The 25,256-nt window shown below is 34.8% G+C and overlaps 1 protein-coding gene and 1 non-coding gene across 2 annotated transcripts in view; one reads left to right on the top strand and one right to left on the bottom strand.

Annotated features, from left to right (window-relative positions):
- Positions 1-25,256, top strand: part of Spata16 (spermatogenesis associated 16) — a 222,618-nt gene that overhangs the window by 140,448 nt on the left and 56,914 nt on the right. The window contains exon 4 of the mRNA XM_026382944.2: positions 414-498. Coding sequence (XP_026238729.2) covers positions 414-498 — 85 coding nt within the window. The remainder of the gene's footprint in view (positions 1-413; positions 499-25,256) is intronic.
- Positions 5,693-5,765, bottom strand: Trnav-uac (transfer RNA valine (anticodon UAC)). The gene has a single exon. It is a non-coding gene; the product is annotated as a tRNA-Val (tRNA).

Genomic DNA, 25,256 nt, shown 5'->3' with positions numbered 1-25,256 from the left:
ATCATTAACTTGGGTAAAGTCTGAGGTATGCTTAAATATTTTTCTAATAGCTATATGCAGTTTGAAGACATTTTAAAGTTTATAAATTTGCTATTATTCTATAAATGCTTAGAATCGTAATACAAAGCAACAAAAACAAAACAAATCCTTATAGTCTTTAAATATTCTTATACTGTACAAACAGGAAAACCATCTAGAAGAAAAATGGCTTCTTTCTTCTCACAGTTTTAGTTTAGCTACAGAAAAAAAAAACCTACTTTCTACATTCTAAAATGTGCTTTATGTTTTACTTAATTTTAGGCAAGTCAAATTTATGCATTACAAAATCTTCCTCAGTATCTGTATATACTACCTATTATGGCTTTCCTTCTGTCCTGTGAATTTGTTTGTTACAACTCTGCTCTTGTTCTCAGGAGTGCCATGATTGCTGACTACATATTCTGGCTCAGAGGAGGAAGTGACCAGTGTGTAAGCAAGCTCATCAAGCTGTATTGGCAGGTAAAAATTGATGTCCCAACTGGGGAGGAGGAGCTCCTCTCATGCTTAGGACCAAAATGAAGGATTGGTACTTTAAAGACTGCTGAAAAAGGTAGCTCTGGGCATATCAATCAGGACACTACCCAGTAGTAATATATTTATAATGAAGTAGATTTTCTAAGACTAATTTTAAGGGCAAAGTCAAGGTTGTTAACCCTTGGCCCATACTTCAGTTTTACAACCCAATATAAATTTTAGACATCCCTAGAACTATTTTTCCAGGCATGCTGCTATAATGACATGATCCTTTAAAATATGAACATTGTATCCAGAGTATATAAAGAACTCAAAAACTGTTGTCAACATTAAAAAAAAACAAGTAATACATAAATGGCAAATGAACTGAACACACTTCTCAAAAGAAGAAATACAAATGACCAAAAATTATATGAAAAATATTCAACATCTTTAGCCATCAGGGAAATATAGGTCAGTACATTGAGATTCCATGTCACTCCAGTTAGAATAGCAACCATCATGAATACAAATAATGATAAATGCTGGTGAGGATTCACAGGGAAAAGGAATTCTTATATACTGTTGATGGGGATATAAATTAGTACAGCCACTATTGTAATCAGGATGGAGGTTGCTCAGAAACTAAAAATAGATTTACCATATGATTGAGGTATATCATTCCTTGGTGTTTATCCAAAGAAATAAAATCAGCATATTTTATGGATACATGCATACCCATGCAGCACAGTTAGCAATAGTAAAGGAATCAGCCAAGGTATGGGTCAACAGATGAATGATAAAGAAAATAGCCATAATAAAGAACAAAATTGTGTTATTTTCTGGAAAATGGATGGAACTGGAAAACATAATTTTTCAGCAAAAATAAACTCAGAAAAGTATCATATGTTCTCTCACATGTAAAAGCTAAGAAGAAAAATGAGGGGAAAGAACTCAATGAAATTAGAATGGATGGCACTAGAGCAGATTATGCTAAGTGAAGCTAGCCAATCCCTAAAAAACAAATGCCAAATGTCTTCTTTGATATAAGGAGAGCAACTAAGAACAGAGTAGGGAGGAAGAGGATGAGAAGAAGATTAACATTAAACAGGGACAAGAGGTGGGAGGGAAAGGGAGAGAGAAGGGAAATTGCATGGAAATGGAAGGAGACCCTCATCGTTATACAAAATTACATATAAGAGGAAATGAGGGGAAAGGGGAAAAAAAAACAAGGGAGAGAAATGAATTACAGTAGATGGGGTAGAGAGAGAAGATGAGAGGGGAGGGGAGGGGAGGGGGGATAGTAGAGGATAGGAAAGGCAGCAGAATACAACATACACTAGTATAGCAATATGTAAAAATGTGGATGTATAACCGATGTGATTCTGCAATCTGTATATGGGGAAAAAATGGGAGTTCATAACCCACTTGAATCAAATGTATGAAATATGATATGTCAAGAGCTAATAATGTTTTGAACAACTAATAATTAAAAAAAAGAAAAAAATACAGGAGAGGAAGGGAATTAGGGGGAGGGAAGGAAATGAAACTTCATAGTTTGAAATTTCCCAAATTATGAAATTGATCAGATTATGTCTTTAGGTATGCACAAATATACCACAATAAACTCAATATCTGTATAATTTAACATGCTCTAATAAAAATATGAATGTTGTATTTTCATAGTTTATTATTGATCTATGTCCTATAAAAGTGGATGTTAGAAATATTATCAATTACATAGTAAAAGATAATGCTAAGATCAGATGTATTTATTGGGCGACATTATTTGAAACACTTAATCAACAACAAAGTACAAATCTTATTTCTCTTTTATTATTCAAAATGACAGCAAGAAGCCATACAAAGATCAATTAGATGCCAAAAAAATGATCCATAATTTCTTACAATTATAAGGAGAATTATAATTTAGAGGATGATGTCCTTCACAACATACAAATCTTTTCTTGTCCTATTCTTCCCCCATAAGTGGTCAATAGTTTCTGCTGAAATATATTTAAAATGGAGAAATCACTCATCCCACTCCCCAAAAATATTCAAAACTTACTAATTATTAAACTTTTTCCTTCATTTAAAGTGGATTTCCATTCCCTGAGAACTTCCATTCAATGGTTACCTCTAGAGCCACATGGACCAAAGGGAAATTCATTTCCAAATGAAATATTTTAAAATATTTGAAAACTCAACTACATGTGCCAACTTTCTCCCCTAAATTTTCTCTTCCCTAGACAATCTAGGGGTTTCTTTATATTTCAGAATAATTTAATTTAGTTGAATATGAAATTTGATTTTTCTCACACTTTCACTATTATATCACAATCTGTGAGGTGAACAGAGAGCCTACATCCTGGGAGCAAATATTTACCCCTCACACATCAGATAGAGCACTAATCTCTAGGGTATATAAAGAACTCAAAAAGCTAAACACCAAAAAAATAAATAACCCAATCAATAAATGGGCCAAGGACATGAATAGACACTTCTCAGAAGAGAATATTCAATCATTCAACAAATATATGAAAAAATGTTCATCATCTCTAGCAATTAGAGAAATGCAAATCAAAACTACTGGAAGATACCATCTCACTCCAGTCAGAATGGCAGCTATTATGAAGACAAACAATAATAAGTGTTGGTGAGGATGTGGGGAAAAAGGCACACTCATACATTGCTGGTGGGACTGCAAATTGGTACAGCCAATATGGAAAGCAGTATAGAAATTCCTTGGAAAACTTGGAATGGAATCACCATTGACCCAGCTATCCCTCTCCTCAGTCTATACCCAAAGGACTTAAAAACAGCATAATACAGGGACACAGCCACGTCAATGTTTATAGCAGCACAATTCACAGTAGCTAAACTGAGGAACCAATCTACATGCCCTTCAGTAAATGAATGGATAAAAATATGTGGCATATTGAATGGAATATTACTCAGCAATAAAAGAGAATAAAATCATGGCATTTGCAGGTAAACGGTGCAGTTGGAGAAGATAATGCTAAGTGAAGTTAGTCAATCCCCCCAAAAACAAATGGCTAATGTTTTCTCTAATATAAGTTAACTGACTCATAGTGGGATAGGGAGAGGGGCATGGGAGAAATAGACAAACTCTAGATAGGCAGAGGGGTGGGAGAGGAAGGGAGGGGGCAGGGGGTTAGCAATGATGGTGGAATGTGATGGACATCATTATCCAAAGTACATGTATGCAGACATGAACTGGTGGGAACATACTTTATATACAGAGATATGAAAAAATTGTGTTCTACATGTGTAATAAGAATTGTCATGTATTTAAAAAAATAAAAGCAATTAAAAAAGATTTTGAAAAAAAATAAAATCTTTATAGGAAAAAAAGAATTAGTAAGCATGAAAAATAAATACTATGAGCTATAAATATAGATGAGAAAGGAAGACTTTTTTTTCCTTTTCACATTTTTATTGGTGCATTATAGTTGTACATAATGGAGGGATTTGTTACATATTCATACTTGCACACAATATAACAATATAATTTTGGCCAATATCACTCCCCAGTAATTCTCCTTTCCCTTCCCTCCTACTCCTGAGTCCCTTTCCTCTATTTTACTGATATCCCTTTGATTTTCATAAAATCCCCCCCATTGTTCTTTTTCTAAAAAAGAAAGACTTTTGAAAGACTTCTTTAGAGAAGAAAGAAAGGAATTGAATCTTAAGAATTGGGCAATATCCAGTAGACTTGGCAGAGAGTAGGTTCCTAGTAAATATTGGTCTTCACTTGTTCATTCATTAAACAAACATATATTGAGTATCCACTGTGTTTTCTACATTGAACTAGGAAAAAACAGATCCAATACAGGTATAATGTAAGACAAATTGAGAGCTTGAAATTTTTGTAAATAAAAAATATTTTAAGTTTCCTTTAATTTTCAGAGAACATCAATACTCTTATTTTATTTACCTCAAATGAAGAAAATAATCTCCACTTACCAATACACATGTTTAAAATATTAAAAGGAATAAAAGCAAATTCTTTGTTTTACTATTTTGTATTAATAAATGGCAAGAAAAACATACTTCTCTTTATATTCTTTTCCTTTTTTAATTGAAAGTTAATTGCATAGTGGAAAAATGCCCATCTGTTAAGTCAGATCTGATTCAGTACATGTTCTAACACCAACTAGTCTAGTAATAGAATTTTAGGGAAGTTAAGTGTTTTGCTGGAACTAAAGGAGCTTCAACTAGGTAGTAAGGAATGACCAGCATAAAGAGTTAGAGAAGCTCTATTCTTAAAGCTCATTTTAATATTATAATTGCATCCAAATTTTCAGGCTCTTCCAAAGATCTTCCTAAAATTTTAAGGAAAAATGAAGCAACATAATTAGAAATCTCATCCTGCAGATAAACTGCATATATAAAAACCCTCCTTCTAGGCCCAACACCAGAACAGCACACTATTTCCTCACCAGTTATATACTGTCTTCTGCTAAACGGCTTCTTTATTTTCATTCAAATGTACCCATGTCACCCCATCCTGCCCCAAACTTCATTCTGTCCTAAGTCAGAAGGGGGTTTTGGACATTGCCATTGACATGTCATCTTTGAAGACAGAGGTGCCAGGGATACCCAATCCATCCTGGCAATTACACTTACCAATTTAAGAATGTTCCCAAACATCTCAGACTAGAGATCGCATCTGTGTATACATTTGAAGATTGACTAGACACCATTTTTACCTCCTCTGTAAGATAATTTCTTACGTATAGATAATTCCAAACTTAAAATGATTTGATTTGTGACATTTTAACTTTACAGTGGTGCAAAAGCCTATCCATGCAGCTGTTGTTCACTGCCACTACAACATTCAATAAATTCAATAAGTTACATGAAATATTCATATAAAATATGCTTTGTATTTCCCAACTGTAGGCTACTCTAAGTGTTCTAAGCACATTTAAAGTAGGCTAGGCTAAGTTGTGATATTCAGTAGATTGGGTGTGTATTAAAAGCATTTTCAACTACTCATATTTTCACCTAACAATGTATTTTGAGAAATAACCCCATCATATATCAGGGAGCATCTGTTATCCTCCTTTTGAGAACATAAAAATCCCTTTCCCCCTGGATAGCTATTGTCTTCAGACATCTTAAACAAATAGAAATTTTCAGAATGTAAAAATTCGAGTACATCTACTTTTTTTTTAGGTGGTGCTGGGGATTGAACCCAGGGCCTTGTGCCTGTAAGGCAAGTACTCTACCAACTGAGCTATACCCCCAGCCATACATCTACTCTTGAAGATTGTTGAGTAGCAAATTCTTAGATGCCAAAGAAAATTTTTGCTTTGGTGAACTCAAGAACACCTTTCAATTGTTTTAGGAACATGTTTTGTGTTATCAATACAGCAAGAAATAAAAAAGGCATAAAGCTCTATACTATATGACAGCTCACACTGGGATATATCACTCTGAATAAAAGTGTTTACACATGTTGTTCTATAATAGCATCACCTCTACCAAGCTAGAGGGGCTTGAAAATAACTTGTGATGTTTATCCTTGTGTGCAATGCCTCTGCAACCTGATACCCAGTCCTCTGTTATCAGCCATCCTCCTGGAGAACACCTTGAGTGCTCATCACAACTCTGAACTAATGAGCAAAATGGCAAGCACCTAGTCAGGCTGAGATTACCTACTTTGAAGCACCTACCTTATGGTATTTATATGTTGATCCTGAAGTAATATTATCACAAGAACGTTATCCAGTTATAAACTCCAGTCTATCTCCCAAGCTCCCAGCCCCTTAGATCCAGGGCTAGATTTAATATCATCATAAAAACAAGTAAGTTTCCTCTTCTTCCACTTCCCAGTCCTGTTCTGCCACATTTACTTTCAGCCATGATCTCAGTCACCAAGCTTGTCTTGTATATGGCTTTATCTTCTGCAGTATCACAGAGCCAATGATGGCCTGCAAGAAAAAAAGGTGAAAACAACTAATTTTGTTGCAGAAGTCTCACAGAAAAATGAACGCAGAGAAACCCTGCCAAACATAGACAAGCCGACCTGATCGGCTCATTTCTCAACTTAATTATTCCTTTCTTCCTTTTTGTAAGTCAATCGGCAACCTTCAGATCTTCGATCTGCAGTCTCAGAACCCTCTGAGAATCTGATTCAATTTGCAAGCATCCACTTAGAACAATACCTCTAAAAATGTGCTTACTAGGTATCTCATTGCTTTTGGAAAATTATCTACATGTAGTCATACTACCAAAGCAACATTTACAGAGAATTGTGGCTTTCTCACTACTGTGAGAAAGTTATTGTGATTGTTCCAGTAAAAGAAATTGAAATACTTGACATCACATCCTTTTCAATATTTCATTTTAATGGCAATAAGGGGTAAATTTTCAATTCATAAAATCTGTAATACTAAATAGAGTTAAAGTTCCTGTAGCTCACAATATCTCATATAGGTAATAATCCATCAGTATACCAAAATTTTCTATTTTAATTCATATTGCATAATTTATTTTGTCTTCAAATCAGTGAAGTCAGCTTTGATAGGCCTATAACATCATGATTGTCAGCAGTTTGTTCCAATTTTAAGACTATATGGACCAAAAATGACTTTTATGAGAGATAAGTCATTTGCCAAGTATCTAAAGATCTTTGTCTCTGGAAATTCTCAAGACTTTGTTGATCTCACTCCAAAGGTTGAAAACTTCATACTGTTATTTTATCTTGTTTAAGGTAACTGCTTGACAGGGGGAGGAGGTGAGGGGATTCATGAGTTTTTAGCAGCACCTCTAATAATAACTTCAGCATTTTCAGTCCAAAGATTTCCCTCATGTATGTGGCTAAGATGTCAGCCATTATTAAGCTAGTCCTGGAATAAACTTCTCACTGTTGAATTGTCCTAAGAGGGTGTATTCTTTTCTCTTAAAAATTTCCGAAGAAAGAACCAAAATAAATCGCTTTTAAACCCCTTTTGTGAATTACCATCAAATTTCTCCAATAGCAAATAATCTCATGGCATGTTCTTGTATATGAACAAAGAGCTCCTGAAAAGGCACTAATTTGAGTTTGTGGCTCTAAGGAAGCTGAAGACTTTCCCAGCAGGAAAAAGACCTTTTGGGGGATTGTTGGAATTGCTGCTGACACCAACACAGGCCTGTGTAGACAGCCTGACATGTGGAGCCTCTTTCTTTAAAAGCAGCAAAGGCTGAGTCAGTGCCAACGTCACAGGTCCTCCATCTGTGCAGAGAACACCAAGACTTCCCATCCAATTCAAATTGTACTTGGCATTGAAATGTTCCCCATCTCAAAACTATCAATGGCCTATATGATGATTTCCAAAGGCAGATCAACAAACGTGTGTGTGTGTGTGTGTGTGTGTGTGTGTGTGTGTGTGTATAATTAGTCATCTCTCAAGGGGCAAAACCAGGAGCTGGTTACACTGAGAGACAAAAGATTTTTCCCAGCTATATTCTCAAAAAAAGATGGTGCACCGTGTATAGATTCCTAAAGCTTTCCATAAGGGTTCTCAGGCTATGGGTCAAGATCTCTGCAGTACTTCTTCTCTTTATATGGTACTCACTATAGCAACAACCCTTTTCTTGTTCATGTTGTGCCTAGCAGAAAACATTTGCTGCTTCCAAGGCTCAAAGCAAAAATAGCACCCACAATGTTATTGTCATCTAGTGCCTCTATAAATTGCACTGTGGTCATTCAAGCTTGAAACTTTTCCAATCCAGTGTATCCATAGTCTTCTTAAGTTAGTGAATACCTTTATTCTTTACTCTCAAATTGTATTTGTCAGGCAAATTCATATTCCAAGTATTTATTGAGCAACTATGTGTAAAGCAATGTGCTATGTGTTGGGGACATAGCAGTGTACAAAATAGACATCATTCCATCTTCAAGGAGTATGTATCCCTCCTTACACAGTTTTACATTCTTCAATTTTAATTACCCACATCACAGTATCCTGAAAATATGAATGGAAAATTCCATAAATATGTAAATTTTAAATTGCACACCATTCCCAACAGCATAATGAAATCTCACTTCATCCCACTCTGGTCCACCTGGGACATGAATAATATCTTTTCCAGCATATCTATTCTATATATGCTATCTGCCTGTTAGTCACTTATTAACCTTCTCAGTGATCAGATTAACTGTCATAGTATTACAGTGTTTGTACTTAAATGACACTTAACAATAGCCCCAAAAGGTAAGAGTAGAGAGCAGTGATTCTGGCAATTCAGACACGGCACAGAGAAGCCATAAAACGCTTCGAGTAAAAAGGTGAAAGTGCAATAAGACATTTTGTGAGGAAAAAAGACCATATTCACAAAACTTTTGTGATAGTATATTTTTATAATTGTTCTATTTTGTTATTAATTGCTGTTAATCTCTTACTATGCCTAATTTATAAATTAAGCATTAGCATAGGTTGTATATGTAGGAAAAAAACTTAGTTTATATAGGATCTTACACTATCTGTAGTTACATGACATCCATTGGAAATCTTGGAATGGATAGGGGGAACTCATATCTTCAACCACAGAATATTTACCAGGAAGAACTACTGGACTCTAGTGCACTTAAATTACATACCACTTCTTGTTAATCTCTGTTTTTCATGGTGCAATGCAAAAAGCAGCTCCATAATTATTTGTTAAATCAATCAACCAGATTAAATATTGATTTAACATAAAAATCAAACCAGTAACCTCTGACATGAGAATATTTGGGCATCATTGTTTTGTAATTGGGAAATTCAGTGATTATGCAAAGAAATGCTAATTACCCTGGCTTGATAATTATACATGTATCAAATGACCTATTGTACCTCATAAATATGTACAATTATTATCATCAATTAAAAAATTTATACACACACACACACACACACACACATGGAAATAGAGGATCTAACTGTTTATATACTAAGCAGTTCACAGTAGCTATCTCTACAAATGAAAATAAGTCTATCTTTCACAATAAATATATACTATCTTTAAGATAAAAAATAATAAAAGAGGGCCTGGGTTGTGGCTCAGTGGTATTACGTTTGCCTAGCATGTGTGAGGCACTGGGTTCAAGTCTCAGCACCACATAAAATAAATAAGTAAAGGCCCATTAACAGCTAAAAAAAATTAAAAAAGAATAAAAAAGAACAAAACAAAGAAATTCTGTGATTATGAATTTGATAGATATTTTTCTGTGCATGTGAGCATGTGTTTTAAGTGCACAATTATGAACAATTTTTGTGCCTGAGTGCAGGATTCATTGGAATACTTGGAGAAGGTTGCAGATTTCCAAGAGTCTTTGGACTCATTGGGAACCTCCATACAACTCCCAAGGTTTCAGCTATTTTTTTGTTCAAACATGGCAGTCAAGGCAGCAGCAAGCTATAGATGCCTCTGCATTGAGAAGGAAACAATGTAGGATAACAACACGGAACACGATTTGGGTGTTTAGGCTAATAATGAAGACCAACTTCTTTCCTATTCCTTGTTCTTTCTCTTACAATTGCAAAATCAAATATTATTATTGTATCTCAACCTCATAATGAAAGTCAAGGACCCAGAAACATTTGTTATTATCTTTAACAAAACATCTGTACTTTCTGGAGAAGAAAAATATGTTTTTCTCTAAAGATTTGCTTCCTTGTGAAAAAGCTTCCCACAGAAAAGAACAAAATAGAAATAGTATATGAACATTTCTCTTAATGGCCTATATTTATATTCCATTTGTTTATTTATTTGGCCTTGTCATACAGATAGTTTATAAAATATTTGGATGAGGTATGTCTGAAAGCAACCTGAGTACTCTAGTGGTTAGATTAGACATAATTTAAAAAGCACCCAAAACACTTATCCAAATATATTTCCCTGATAATTTCCATATATCAAGCTTAAATTCCCAACATTTGTCACTGAGTCTCTAGTCAGTCTCAGGTCATATGTAAAATAAATTTTATCTTACTGCTAAACTCAGTAATGGGTGACCTCTGAATTCAGTTGTGGAAATTAGTATATTTGTGATTTCTTAGTCCCCTTGGAAAAGTGAAAGCAGAGTCATGAAGAAACAAGAGAGAGGGAGAGAAAGAGAGAGAGAGAGAGAGAGAGAGAGGGAGAGAAAGAGAGAGAGAGAGAGAGAGAGAGGTAAACTCTGTGTGAGGAAAGTTGACAAAATGTCTGAAGATTCAGGGCATGTAGGCCAAGCAGAAGCAAGGGACATGTGTGCTTAGTTCATGCAGGAAAAGGAAGCAAAAGGAAACAGGAAGCAGGGAGCAGTAGTAAGAGGACCAGACATTGAGAAGATGTAATTTCCAGTTCTAATGCTGGAACTTAATTTTGAATAAGTCATTTCATTTCTGTATGAGTCAATGGCTGCCCCAATAATGCTATGTAACAAACCACTCTGAAACTCAGGCTCACAACAGTAAGCAAGTTGGCCCAGATGCGACTGACTGAGGTTTAGGCTTGTCAAGACTTGGCTACGAGCTGCAGAGAAATCCAAGTGTATTCCAGGTCTTTCCTCTTCCTTTGACCAACAATTACCTCCTCTTTGTTGTTATGACAAAATGTGGGATTCCAAGGGAGAAAGCCAAGCTACGTAAGCACATTGCAAACCAATGCTCACGCCATACTTGCTAACATCATAGTAACCAAAGGAAGCCACATGGTCAAGTCCAAGGGCAAAGAGTACTTTCTTCTGCCCACCACAAAGCCAAGACAAAGATGCGAGTGCAATATTGCAACAGGGAGGGAAAAACTGAGAACAAATACTCAATCTACTACAAGGGCTCTAGATTTGAGTTACTTTCCCTTTGATGAGGAAGTTGGCCTAGGTCGGTGGTTCTCAAACATGGATCTACTAGCCAATTGCATGAGTCACTTGGGGAAACATTTAAACATTTAAAACTCCCAGAGTTGGATGTGATATTCAATTCTATGTTTTTCTATTTCCCTTCCCCACACCAAATCAGGTGATTCTGATACATGACCCCTGGACTAGATGTCTCCAAGGCCATTTCAAATATTTTTAAGTATCTGCTCTACCATGTGCAGGAATCGAGCATCAGGTGCCCTGAACAGGTCGTCCTACCTGTCTGACAGTGCAACTCATACAATTAATTATGATTCAGATTCTCCCCTTCCAGTTTTTCAACTATGCTGATGGCCTTCAGTAAGTTAGGAATTTTATGTTTGCCACTGTTAAAAGTTAGTAACTTCTGTTCCCTTCTCACCATGACACACGTCCCCTACCCAAAAGCAAACCTTTTAATACCCTTTTCTGCTTTCAGCGTTACATCTAGATAACAATAAGCATTGAAATCTTTTAAAGTCACTTGCCTACAAAGATCTGTCTATTAAGATAAGCAGTATTAAAACCCCTGTTTTATAAAGTCTCACAGTTTTCAATTAGAAGACAGGCTAAAGAGGAAGCATCCAAATTGAGATGAGAGGTAAAAGAAAGCTTCCTTTCCTGGGTCTTGGAAAAAGATAAATGTAGAAATGAATTTCTCATCTAATTATTCATTCCTGTTTATATATTCTTTAATGATATGTTTCCATGGTTACCAGCGTTGTTAAATGCTGCCTGTGTTTCATTTTGCTTTGATGCTATTTGAGGTAGTACGCCAGTGGGAGAGGTTCACTTTTAAATGAAAGATGTAATTGAGGCATGCATTTGATCCAAGGTTGAGTGTTCCTGTGAAGGAGATAGTGACCGTGACATTGTTTGCTGGTTGTGTAATTTTGTGTAGTTCTTCTATTGATGTTCTGAGTGTCCCAGGCTTTAGGCAGGGAAGAAGAAAGGAAAGGAATAAAGGAGGAGGGAAGGATAGAGAGAAGAGACCAGGAGGGAGGGGAGGGATGGGGGGCGGTCTGAACCATACAGATATATAAATTCCTTTTTATATTTCAGTACTGTTATATATTTGGCTTAGTCAAACTGTCATGTAGGTGAGGTAGCTTTTGTTCTCCCTTTTCCCCATATCATCCCCCCCTATTCAATCCCACATGCACATGTCAAGAGCCAAAGCCCTCTTCCAAAAATGAGTCAATTACTTCACCTCAGTGGGAATTTCAGCAAGAGGGCCACCTCTCCAGAGGTTGCCTTTGAAGCCCTAACTCTCACTGCAAAATAAATGGCTTTGTCCCTTGCTAAAGCAGCTTCAGGCATCCAGATCACACAAAGAGTTTGGGGGCAGGAGTCACTGCAAGTGTCTCGGGAAGTGCCCTGCCAGGGGCAGCATATTTCACTGGTACCTTGGCCCTCTAGGTGCAAGTTGATAATTCAGGATCCTTAAAAAAAAAAAAAAAAAAAAAAAAAAGAAAGAAAGAAAGAAAGAAAGAAAAAAGGTGACACCATATCAAGTGATAAAATTAATACTCAGCCATTCCTGAACAATATTTATTCTGTGCTCTTCTTTAGAAATGTGTATTTTTAGTGTATTTTAAAACCACCTGTATGGTTTTGCAGTAATATCATAAAGTGATGGAGAAAGTTTATATCATTTAAATAGTCAGTTTTTTTCTTTTCTTCTAAAAAGCTTTGGGGGTTGATCATGATTTTTAAGGAAAGGAAAAAGTAACCTCTAAATTTCTTTTCATTTTCTCTTATTTGAGAATGATATGGGTTTTAGAGATTTAAGGCAATTTTATCCTTTTTTTACCTGAACAAATTCAGGTCTAACTGTTTGATTCTGGGATTCCTATGGCTATTCTACTAGGTTGCCACAAGGTTATTTTGTTTACATAAAGACTGCTTTCCAGTTTAAATTTGTGGGCATATTGTTTGCTTCTTTGTTTTTGTTTGCATCTGAAAATCAAAAACTGTTATGAGCAAAAGCAAATTTAAAAGTTTTTATGGTTTCCTTTTATATTTTTCATAGATTTTTATGGGTTATTGATTTACAAGCTTGCAGAGAAATTGAGGTCACTTTTTTTAGCATTTGGAGATGTAGAATAACTATTCCATGAAATTGTGAAATTTTTTAAGCTGTTCAAGTTCAGCCAGGTATAATATAATCGGTAAAACTCAGAGCTTTTAATATTTTTATTTATATTCGGTCATCCTTTTGGCAGTTTTGCACACCAATTAAAAATAAATTCCCCTCTTTTTTTGAATTCATATGATCTTGTTTTCCTCACTAATTATTGAAGACTGTCTATTCTTCCTGTACCTGAATGGAATAATTTTTTTCATAATAATTTTCCTTCTTCCAAATAATGAGAACTTGGTGTTTCAAATGGCAACCTTTAACATGTGGCATGTTTTATTTTTTCTCAAGATGATAAAGTAACTGATGAGCTAACCTATTTTTATCCAAGAAAGTATGGGTGCTATGATATGTAGTGCAGCTCAAACTATGAATCAACAACCTAGGAGGGAAGATAAACTCTCAAAAACCTCTTGAGAGTATTATTTTAAGCCCAAACCTAATGAGACAAAAAACATCATAATTAGCATGCAAGTCTTCATTTCACTCATTTTTCAGCCTTCATCAGGTCAAGGTTAGCCTGCTGTAGCATCCATTCATGAGAGGCAAATTGGGATGAACTAGACACTGGACAGATAACACAGAATGTTTCAGTGGCAGGTTTTTGACAATAGCATTTTATTTCCTTTAATATCTCTTAAAGGTTGTACTTTGTTCTTATTTACAGGGCACACGGAAATACACACACATGCACACATGCACACACACACCTTCATATATGTGTGTGTGTATATTTTTAATGGTACTTGTATGGTTTCACAGTAATATCAGGAAGTGATGGAAAAAGTCCATATCATTTAAATAATATGTATGTGGATATGTAGTGTACACATACACTCAGGCATACATTTTGATAAATCCATTGTGTTTCTCACAGATGCAGTTCTCCCCTCTCTGAGATATCTTGATGGTAGGGTGACGTGATGAAAAGTCATGAATAGGAGGCCACCTGCCCCATGAAATCAATCTCCTGTAATCTGTTGCTTTTTAAAATAGAAAGTCCTTTGGGTGAAGCCACAGCCTGAAAGAAATTAATCTCAGGCAAATGAGAGAAATAAGAAAGGATAAGAAATGTCTGGTTGCCAGGAAAGGCTAAAACTTGAGGGAGAAAAGAAATTACAGGGAGGTAGGAGAACACCAAAGGCAAACTTTGAGTACTATTGACAAGGCGCAGTTTTCCCTTCTACTGGATTCTGCATATACTGTGGTCCCTCCCTGATCTGTTCACCAGCACATATGCAGCTCCCAGAGGATCTACCAGTTTCCAAGGTGAACAGAGCTTGTTGGAAAGTTCTTTTAGGACCTTGCTCCTGCTGGGGTTTCCACTTCTGTCCTCTGGAGCTCTATGCAAGAATTCTTCATGTATTTTGAATCCTATATCCATGCTTACAGTAGCATGCTTTGGAATAAACACCCAAGTTTTCCTCATCTGTAAAATGGGGTAACAATGCCTGCTTTCCAATGTTATATGTTGGAATAATATATATATTTGTAGTTGTTAGTGGATCTTTTTATTTTATTTATCTATTTATATGCAGTGCTGAGGATTGAACCCAGGGCCTCACACATGCCAGGCAAGTGCTCAACCACTGAGCCACAATTCCAGTCCCACAAGATTATTTTAACAAATCAACAGAATAACTTATATATAGCACTTAGCTAATAATGCACAGTGGACATTCAACTAATAAAAGAGTTTTAAGGATTAATCCATAAACTAAATGAAGCCCACAGAGGCAAAGTCCAAGAGCACATTGGTATTTGATAATAGGCAGTTTGTCTTTGCAACCTAAATCTTGTGTCTGGGTTAAATAACCTTGTATCCTTTTAACTTCTTCTACAATTTACACTTCTTCAAGGGCATCCCTGACTGTTCCATCTAAAGTCAACTTACATAGTAGGCCAGGAATTAAAACAAATACTTGGCAGAAAAGGCAATACAACTTTGGGCTCCAGATCACCAGGTCCTTGTGCTAACCCTGCTGTTAATTAGCTGTGTGCACTGTCAAGCCGTACCTCAATTTAAAACCATCAGTCAAGAAATAAAATGAAAACACATCACACAATTAAGGACAGGAACACTTACCTTTATATGACTAAACAAAGTATAGACATGAAATACAGGACCAAAAAAGGGTCCCAAACTGTGTTGACATTTACCACTGAACACAGAGGCTAAAGCTCATTAGTAATACCCATTTGTCCTTATGAAATAATTGCAGGTAATGTAGCTATTTATTCCTGTGATACCTCTTGGTGATTCATTTAAAGTCATCAAGAATAAAAGCTCTGTGGCATCCTAAAGAGTCTGGAGGCTGCTGAAACCCACACTTGCAACTCTGAGTTTCTATCAGCTGGTGTTTCCCTAATGTGAAAGCAGAAAATTACTCAGGGTCTTTAGAACAAGAGCATAATTTAAATTCTATTTATAAATTATATGTACTTTGCCAGTGAATAAGCCAGACCAACCTAAGCCCATTAGTATTGAAGCTCCCCTACCAAGAAGCCTTTCATTTAATTTTTGTAAATTTTTCTCTTGGAGATTGGCATGTTAGTTGATAGCATATTAAATCTAATGAGAGACCATGGATGAAACAATTTCACTTGTGGTCAGTATGCGCAAATGATGAACTTTCTGTTTTGTGTTGGGACTGTTATGAAGAAGATCTTGATCAAGATGTGGTTTGATGTAGTCCACTTTTCCTCAGTTAGTGTTAGAGTCAAATTCTAATTGTCCTTGGAGTTGGGAATAAGACTGTGTTGGAAAAAGAAAAAAAGAAATTAATGTTGATCTTACACTTCCAGGAATTTATAATCTAATTAGAAGAGGGAAAGGATCTTCAGTATAGGATAAAGCACTGGCTTAGGAGACTTAGGCTCTCATTTTATTTCCATTTCTAATTTTGTGACCTCAGATAAATCAGTGGAATTCATCAAGACTGCTTCCTTAGTTATAAAGTCAAATATTGTAAGATAGCTTCTTAGGACCTTTCCAACTCCTCAATTCTACATTGAGAGGACAAAGAAATAAAATTTTGCCACAAAATATAAACTATTAAAAATTAATGCAGGGGAAAATGTAGGTATTAGTGCTGAAGTTATTCAACAAGGAAACATATCTAAGCAAAGCTGTAAACCTGACTCTTACAAACTGGATGGTGGACAACAGTGTACACACACACACACATACACAAGCAAACAACATATTTACACACACATATATATATATATATATGTACTTATATATGTTATAAAATTACTACAAAACTAAATTATAAACCAGAAAGAATAGCAGAATAGAGAATTTTTTAAAAACTATAAAAATCTGTTTACCTTGATACAAGTAACCTGATCATATAATCTTCAGTGACTTCCAGACAATGCAAATAAAAATTAAATATCTTATTTAAACGGCATAAAGATACCCATAACTTTCACATCACAGGGTTGACAGATGCACTGTCAAAACTGCATATATTCCCTTGTATTAGGAACATACAGAACTTAGTTTCACAAAATAATTCCTGTAAAGTCAGGGTAATATTTCAGTATTAAAATGTTGATCACTAAGGCAGGCGCAAGCAGCCATTATTACATGTTTTATTCTGATGTAGCATTATATTAATAAAACCATCATATTTTTATATCTATCCTCATTATTGCATAAATGATGCAGTCAATAAGTTTATAGGGAAGAATCGAGGTAAGATATTTAGGATAATCTCTTATGGATGATTCTAAATTTCAAGAAAATTGAAATCTTCCAATCAAGGTAATATGTATTTTCTGGATTAAACTTGAAATAAAATGTCATTCACAAAATAGTATTTTTCCATTTTCTACTGAATTATAGTCATCATTCAAAATTGTATCATTATCAATAAAATAACAAAATGTTATGTTAGCCACTAAACATACTCATGTAATCGCTTATAGCTTGCAATAGTAAATTTCTTTTGAATTTAGTAATGTTTACTCTGAAAATAAAATAATGTCCAATCACTAATAATATTTACCTAGATGGATTTTATGAGAATTAAAGAAAATAGCATATAGGAAAGCATTTATTACAATGCTAAGTGAACAGTTGCTATTTTATCTCTCAAATTGCTGTCTTTCTTCACTTTTTCATACTACATGAGGCTTATCAGATAAAAATTCATTTATTATTATCATTTTTACATATTGAGAGAAACTAACTGCTATAATACACAACCCCAAATCTCAGTAACTTAAAACAGTAACATTTGATCTGTCTCTCACACACTACTCCAGTGTTGGTGTTTCTGACTAGTTCTAGCACAGTCCACAACTTGAGGACACACACGGTTTCCACTGTGTAGCTCCATCTTCTCCCACATTCTGGGACTCCTCTTCCTTCAGGTAGCCAATATAGAAAGAAAATACTTAGCATGGTTTATGTGCCAGGCATGGAAAAAAATTAATGCCATTCTGCCCACATTCACATTGACCCATATCAGATACAATAAGCTACAAGAGTCTGGAAAAATCTTTCTGCTATGCCCAGGAAGTAAAGTCTTAATTTTCAAAAAAAGAAAGTGAAATATAATACATGACACTAATTCTAAATTCTATTTTTAAAAAAAGTTGTACATTTTTATAAAGTCAGTTAAGCCTTCCCAAATCTCAACACATTAGGTTGGAAAATTCCTAAGATTCCTTTTAGATCTAGTCTTCTAAGTAAACCAACTTACTGAAATTGTGGCCAATGAAGAAATAATTTGATAATATATAATAATTTAATTACATTTGCTAATTGAAACTAACTGGATTTCTGCATACTTAAACCACAGTCACCAGGCACATTGTTAAAAAGTTAAAATACAAGTAACCTGATCATATAATATTTAGTGACTTCCAGATAATGCAAATAAAAATTAGATATCTTATTTAAACGGCATGAAGATACCCATAACTTTCACATCACAGGGCTGACAGATGCACTGTCAAAACTGAACTGCATATATTCCCTTGTATTAGGAACATATAGAACTTAGTTTCATAAAATAATTCCTATAAAATCAGGGTAATATTAAAATGTTGATCATTAACCTCCCAGTATTAAAATGTTGTCCCAAACCTCCACCCAAAGAATAGGTGGGGGAAATTATTTAATTCCATCATCCTAAAATTATTTGAGGTTTATTCTTTCTGATAGCTTTATTCTAGCTCCTTTGAATATTTTTAAAAATTACCAAGGAAAACCAACCCTCTTGGGAGAGGGAATTCAGTTTTCTGTTCTTGTTCTTTTTTTTTTTTTTTTACTTGCTAGTTATCTTTATCCTTCTGCTTTTGTTGTTTTTAGTTTACCCTTGATAAAGTATCCCTGCTCCTTTCTCTCCTATAGTCGCTGTACATTTGTCCTGGACAAGTTAATTGCAAAAGTAGCTGTTTCTAACTTAGCTAAAGTACAATAAGAAAGTATTATAAGTTGAAATTTGTCAAGGAAATGAGCTGCCCACATACACTCTTGGCTTATGTAACTATAATATAGGCTTTAATATTTGATCAGTATGAAGATAACTATAGGAAGTTACGGCGACTCATGAATATTATCATGTACTTATAAATCTTCTGTTTGAGTATCAGAAGAGAAAGCATGATTAACCATAATGCACATGGAACAACAGGGCTCAAGGACAGACGCTTTTCCCCATTCTCTGCATATGTGCAACATTTATTGGCATCTAAGAAACTTACACATTAATGAAGTAACTCAATTGCAGAATGTTTATCAAATTAAAAAGTATCATTGGAAATCTACTTCTATTTTTAGTACAGTTTTTTTATGTAAGCAACAATTTCTCATCTAGTCTCTTAACTTTATTTTCAAACTCAATGAAAAATTTTGACCATAAAAGGTAACTTAAAATCTTTATATTTCAACACTGTTGATTATTTCAAAATATTCTAGGTTTTAAAAATTTATAAGTATGACTTTAATTTCCACATATTAGACTATTTTGAAAGATAAATCGAACTCTAAATTACCAAATTAGAACAGCTCTATATCAACAAATTTAGTAACCTAAATGAAATGAGAAGATTTCTGGATATGTACACCTTACCAAGACTGTACCGTAGAGAAATAAAAAACATAAATATACCAATAACAAGTAATCAAATAATAAGATTGAATCACTAGTAAAAAGTCTAAAAAAAGGGATCAGACATCTTTACTACTGAATTTTACCAAACATTTAAAGAATAACTAACACCAATGCTTCTTAAGTTATTCTAGAAAATTAAAGATGAGGGAATTCTTCCAAACATATTCTAAGAGGCCTGCATTACTCTGATACCAAAACCAGGCAAAGACACAACAAAAAAAAAAGAAAACTACAGGCCAATATCTTTGTGAACATAGATGCATCAATCCTTGACAAAATACTAGCAAACTGAATACAAAAGCACATTTCTTTTTTTTTTTTTTTTTTGAAATCTAAAGGATTTTTGTCTTTAATGGATTTTATATCTACCCCAGTTCATTTCATTGAACATTCAAACATGCTTTAGAACATGTGGTGGTTTTTTTTTTTATTGGTTGTTCACAACATTACAAAGCTCTTGACATATCATATTTCATACATTAGATTCAAGTGGGTTATGAACTCCCAATTTTACCCCAAATGCAGATTGCAGAATCACGTCGGTTACACATCCACATTTTTACATAATGCCCAATTAGTAATTGTTGTATTCTGCTACTTTTCCTATCCCCTACTATCCCCCCTCCCCTCCCCTCCCATCTTCTCTCTCTACCCCATCTATTGTAATTCATTTCTCTCCTTGTTAATTTTCCCATTCCCCTCACAACCTCTTATATGTAATATTGTATAGCAATGAGGGTCTCCCTTCATTTCCATGCAATTTCCCTTTTCTCTCCCTTTTCCTCCCATCTCATGTCTCTGTTTAATGTTAATCTTTTCTTCCTGCTCTTCCTCCCTGCTCTGTTCATAGTTGCTCTCATTATATCAAAGAAGACATTTGGTATTTGTTTTTTAGGGATTGGCTAGCTTCACTAAGCATAATCTGCTCTAGTGCCATCCATTTCCCTGCAAATTCTATGATTTTGTCATTTTTTATTGCTGCATAGTACTCCATTGTGTATAGATGCCACATTTTTTTTTATCCATTCATCTATTGAAGGGCATCTGGGTTGGTTCCACAGTCTAGCTATTGTGAATTGTGCTGCTATGAACATCGATGTCGCAGCATCCCTGTAGCATGCTCTTTTAAGGTCTTCAGGGAATAGTCCAAGAAGGGCAATAGCAGGGTCAAATGGTGGTTCCATTCCCAGCTTTCCCAGGAATCTCCAAACTGCTTTCCAAATTGGCCGCACCAATTTGCAGTCCCACCAGCAATGTACAAGAGTACCCTTTTCTCCACATCCTCGCCAGCACTTGTTGTTGTTTGACTTCATAGTGGCTGCCAATCTTACTGGAGTGAGATGGTATCTTAGGGTGGTTTTGATTTGCATTTCTCTGACTGCTAGAGATGGTGAGCATTTTTTCATGTACTTGTTGATTGATTTTATATCCTCCTCTGAGAAGTGTCTGTTCAGGTCCTTGGCCCATTTGTTGATTGGGTTATTTGCTATCTTATTGTCTAATTTTTTGAGTTCTTTGTATACTCTGGATATTAGGGCTCTATCTGAAGTGTGAGGAGTAAAAATTTGTTCCCAGGATGTAGGCTCCCTATTTACCTCTCTTATTGTTTCTCTTGCTGAGAAAAAACTTTTTAGTTTAAGTAAGTCCCATTTGTTTATTCTTGTTATTAACTCTTGTGCTATGGGTGTCCTATTAAGGAATTTGGAGCCCGACCCCACAATATGTAGATCATAGCCAACTTTTTCTTCTATCAGGCAAAGAGTCTCTGATTTGATATCAAGCTCCTTGATCCATTTTGAGTTAACTTTTGTGCATGGCGAGAGAAAGGGATTCAGTTTCATTTTGTTGCATATGGATTTCCAGTTTTCCCAACACCATTTGTTGAAGATGCTATCCTTCCTCCATTGCATGCTTTTAGCCCCTTTATCAAATATAAGATAGTTGTAACTTTGTGGATTAGTCTCTGTGTCCTCTATTCTATACCATTGGTCCACCCGCCTGTTTTGGTACCAGTACCATGCTGTTTTGGTCACTATTGCTCTGTAATATAGTTTGAAATCTGGTATCGCTATACTGCCTGATTCACCCTTCCTGCTTAGAATTGCTTTTGCTATTCTGGGTCTTTTATTTTTCCATATGAATTTCATGATTGCTTTATCTATTTCTTCAAGAAATGCCTTTGGGATTTTGATTGGCATTGCATTAAACCTATAGAGAACTTTTGGTAATATCGCCATTTTGATAATGTTAGTTCTGCCTATCCATGAGCAGGGTATATTTTTCCATCTTCTGCAAAAGCACATTTCTTTAAAAGTAAAAAAATTCACCATAATCAAGTGGGATTCATTCCAGGGATGCAAAGATGGTTTAACATACACAAAAAGAGCATGATACATCCAACCAATAATATAAGGGGCAATGTCTTAATACATGAAGAAAAGGCATTTGATAAAATCCAACCTCTCTTCATGATAGAAACACTGAACAAATTGGCTATAAGAGAAACAGACCCCGATATAACAAAGGACATATATAATAAGTCAATAGCTAACATTATGATGAACCTAAAAAGTTTTTTTCCCTAAGATCTAGAAAAAGACTAAGATGTGTACATTCACCACTTTTATTCAACATAGTGCTGGAAGTTCTGGCCAAAGGAATTAGGCAAATGAAAGAAATAAAAGAAAAGAAAAAATGAAGTCAAATTGTCACTGTTTGCATATGATATGGTCTTACATATGGAAAATACCAAAGACTCCACTAAAAACAATTATTCAAATTCAGCAAAATTTGAATACAAAAATCAAAATCAACATACAAAGATTAGAAGTATTTATATTTGCTAATAGCAATTTAAAAAAACTAGGCAAAAATTTAATCAAAAAATAAAAGATCCTTACAATGAAACTATTAAAAACTGATTAAAGAAGTGAAAGAAGACATCAAAAAATAAATACATCCCATGTTCATGGATTGAACAAATCAATATTGTTAAAATGGCCTTACTACCCAAGGCATTTTATAGATTCAATGCAATCCCTATAAAATACCAATGACTTTCTTTACAGATATAGAAAGACAATCCTAAAATTGTATGAAACTACTCACAAAGAAATAACCAAAATTATACTGAGCAAAAGCACAAAGCAGGATACATTACAGTATCTGATTTCAAAATGTATACAAAGCTGTGGTAATCAAAACACCTTGTTATTGGCACATCAGTAGGACAGAATAGAAAGCCTAGAAGTAAACCCATACATTAATAGTCAATTGAATTTTTATAAAGATACCTAAAACATATTGGAGAAAAGATAGTCTTTTTAATAAATAGTGCTGGGTAGACATTATTATCCAAAGTACATGTATGAAGACACAAATTGGTGTGAATATACTTTGTATACAACCAGAGATATGAAAAATTGTGCTCTATGTGTGTAATAAGAATTGTAATACATTCTGCTGTCACATGTAAATAATAAAAAGTTAATTTTTTGAAATGAGGCTTGGAAAATTGGATAGCCTTATACAAAAGAAGGAAATTAGGACTCCTTTTGTCAGTTACAAAATCAACTTAAAATGGATTGAAGACTTAGATGTAACACCTGAAACTATGAAACTACACACAATAAGAAAACAGGGGAAATGCTTCAGGATATTGGAATTCAAGAACTTTTGGACAAGCCCCTCAAAACACAGGGAACAAAAATGGCATTACATCAACCTAAAAAGCTTCTGCACAGCAAGAAAATACATTTATCAGCTTGAAGAGACAACTGACATAATTTTGGAAGAAAATATTTGCAAACTATACCTAGGACAAGAGATCAATATCAACAATACCTAAGGAACTCCAAAACCTTATCAGCAGAAAAACAAATGATTCACTAAAATATCTAAATAGGCATTTCTCAAAAGAACATTCACAAATGACCAACAAGTACATTTTTAAAATGTTCATTATCAGTGATTATCATAGAAAAATGCAAATCAAAACCACATGAGATATAACCTCACTCAGTAAGAACAGCTGTTATCAAAAAGATAAGAGATAACAAGTGCCAACAAGGATGTAGACAAAAGGGAACCCTTGTAAACTCTTGGTAGGAAAGTAAAATAGGACAATCATTATAAAAAGAATATGGTGGTTTCTCAAAAAATTAAAAATAGTACTAGCATATGATCCACGAATCTCACTGCTGGTATATATCCTAAAGAAATGAAATCAGTATGTTGAAAATAAATCTGCATTCCCATGTTCATTGCAGCATTACCTAAAGGATGGAAGAATGGAAGCAATCTAAGTCTCCATCTTTGATGAACAGATAAGGAAATAATGGTGAATGGACATGATGGAATCAATAAAAGAAAGTGAAATCCTGTCACTTGTGACAAAATGGATGGAATGGGAGAAAGTGAAATTAACCAGGCACATCTCAAAAAGCTAGAAGAAAGGGCTTGAAAGTTTTCACCATGAAGAAGTGATAAATATTTCAGGCAATGGATATATTTCACCTAATTAAATAATGGACACATGTCAAAACATCACTTGGTATTCCATTAATATGTACAATTATGTACAATAAGTATATGCTTTATGTATCAGTTAAAATTAATTAAATTAGGAAATTAGTATCATGATGCAATAAAAATCTGATGTTTTTGTCTTTAGACCAAAATAATAAAAATCCCCACTATTTTAATAAAGTACAGATACTATTTGTTCCAGATTGCTTCATTAATGAGCTATTCAATAATGTATCAATGATGCTGAAAAAATATATAATATTACTCTATTCCTTTACAAGAGCAATGTAAGACAGTTCAAAGCCTCAAAATTATCTGTCTCTAGAAGAATAACAAAAAAGCACATTAAAACACAGAGAGGATATTTCAGAATCTCTGTATTCTCGGTTCTACTCTGTTGTGATAGATCTTCTTGGGGCTCTAATAATTTCCTTTGAGAAAGCATCTCCGCAGAGAATTCAGCTCTTACATACACATTCTACTCATCACCCACTTCCTTACACATCTCCAGGATGAAAAGCAGAAGTCACAAAAGAACCATCACTATTGGTTCTCAGTGGGGAGAGGGGAAGCCAGCTCTCCAGCACACTTTCCTGAGTGGCAAGCCTGAGGTCTGAATGCAGTGCCTTGAGCATTAAGCCAAAAGCACAGATCCTTCAACAAGCACATCAAGCTGCCATGTGAAAACCACACTCCTGCCACTTGGAAAAAAAAAAGCTGGTGCAGGCTCTTGGGCACAAGTCTTGCCATCCCTGCTGTGAGATGGCTTAGCGAAGCTACCCTGCCAGCTTCCACTTAAGCTGCCAGCAGTTGGAAGAGAAATGGGGTAGGGAGAGTGTTTCCTCCTGTCCTGGCCTGATTGGGATATTGCTAATGTCTTTCTGGAAGCAATCAGGAGGATGAAATACCTTCACTAAGATTTGTTCACCCAGAACTTAAGACAAAATGCTCTCCACCAAGATATTCAGAAAGAACAACAGAAACGCTTTTCAAGGTGTTAGAAACCATTGTGGGTTTACTTGTGCCCTTGCAAATGTGTTTGTTATAGTACTACCTCCCAGTATGAGATCGTATTTGGAGACAGGATCTTTCA

This window comes from Urocitellus parryii, chromosome 2 (assembly GCF_045843805.1).
Source record: "Urocitellus parryii isolate mUroPar1 chromosome 2, mUroPar1.hap1, whole genome shotgun sequence".
Lineage (NCBI taxonomy): Eukaryota > Metazoa > Chordata > Mammalia > Rodentia > Sciuridae > Urocitellus > Urocitellus parryii.
The sequence above is the reverse complement of the archived record's forward strand: the minus strand, read 5'-3'. Positions and strand labels throughout refer to the sequence as shown.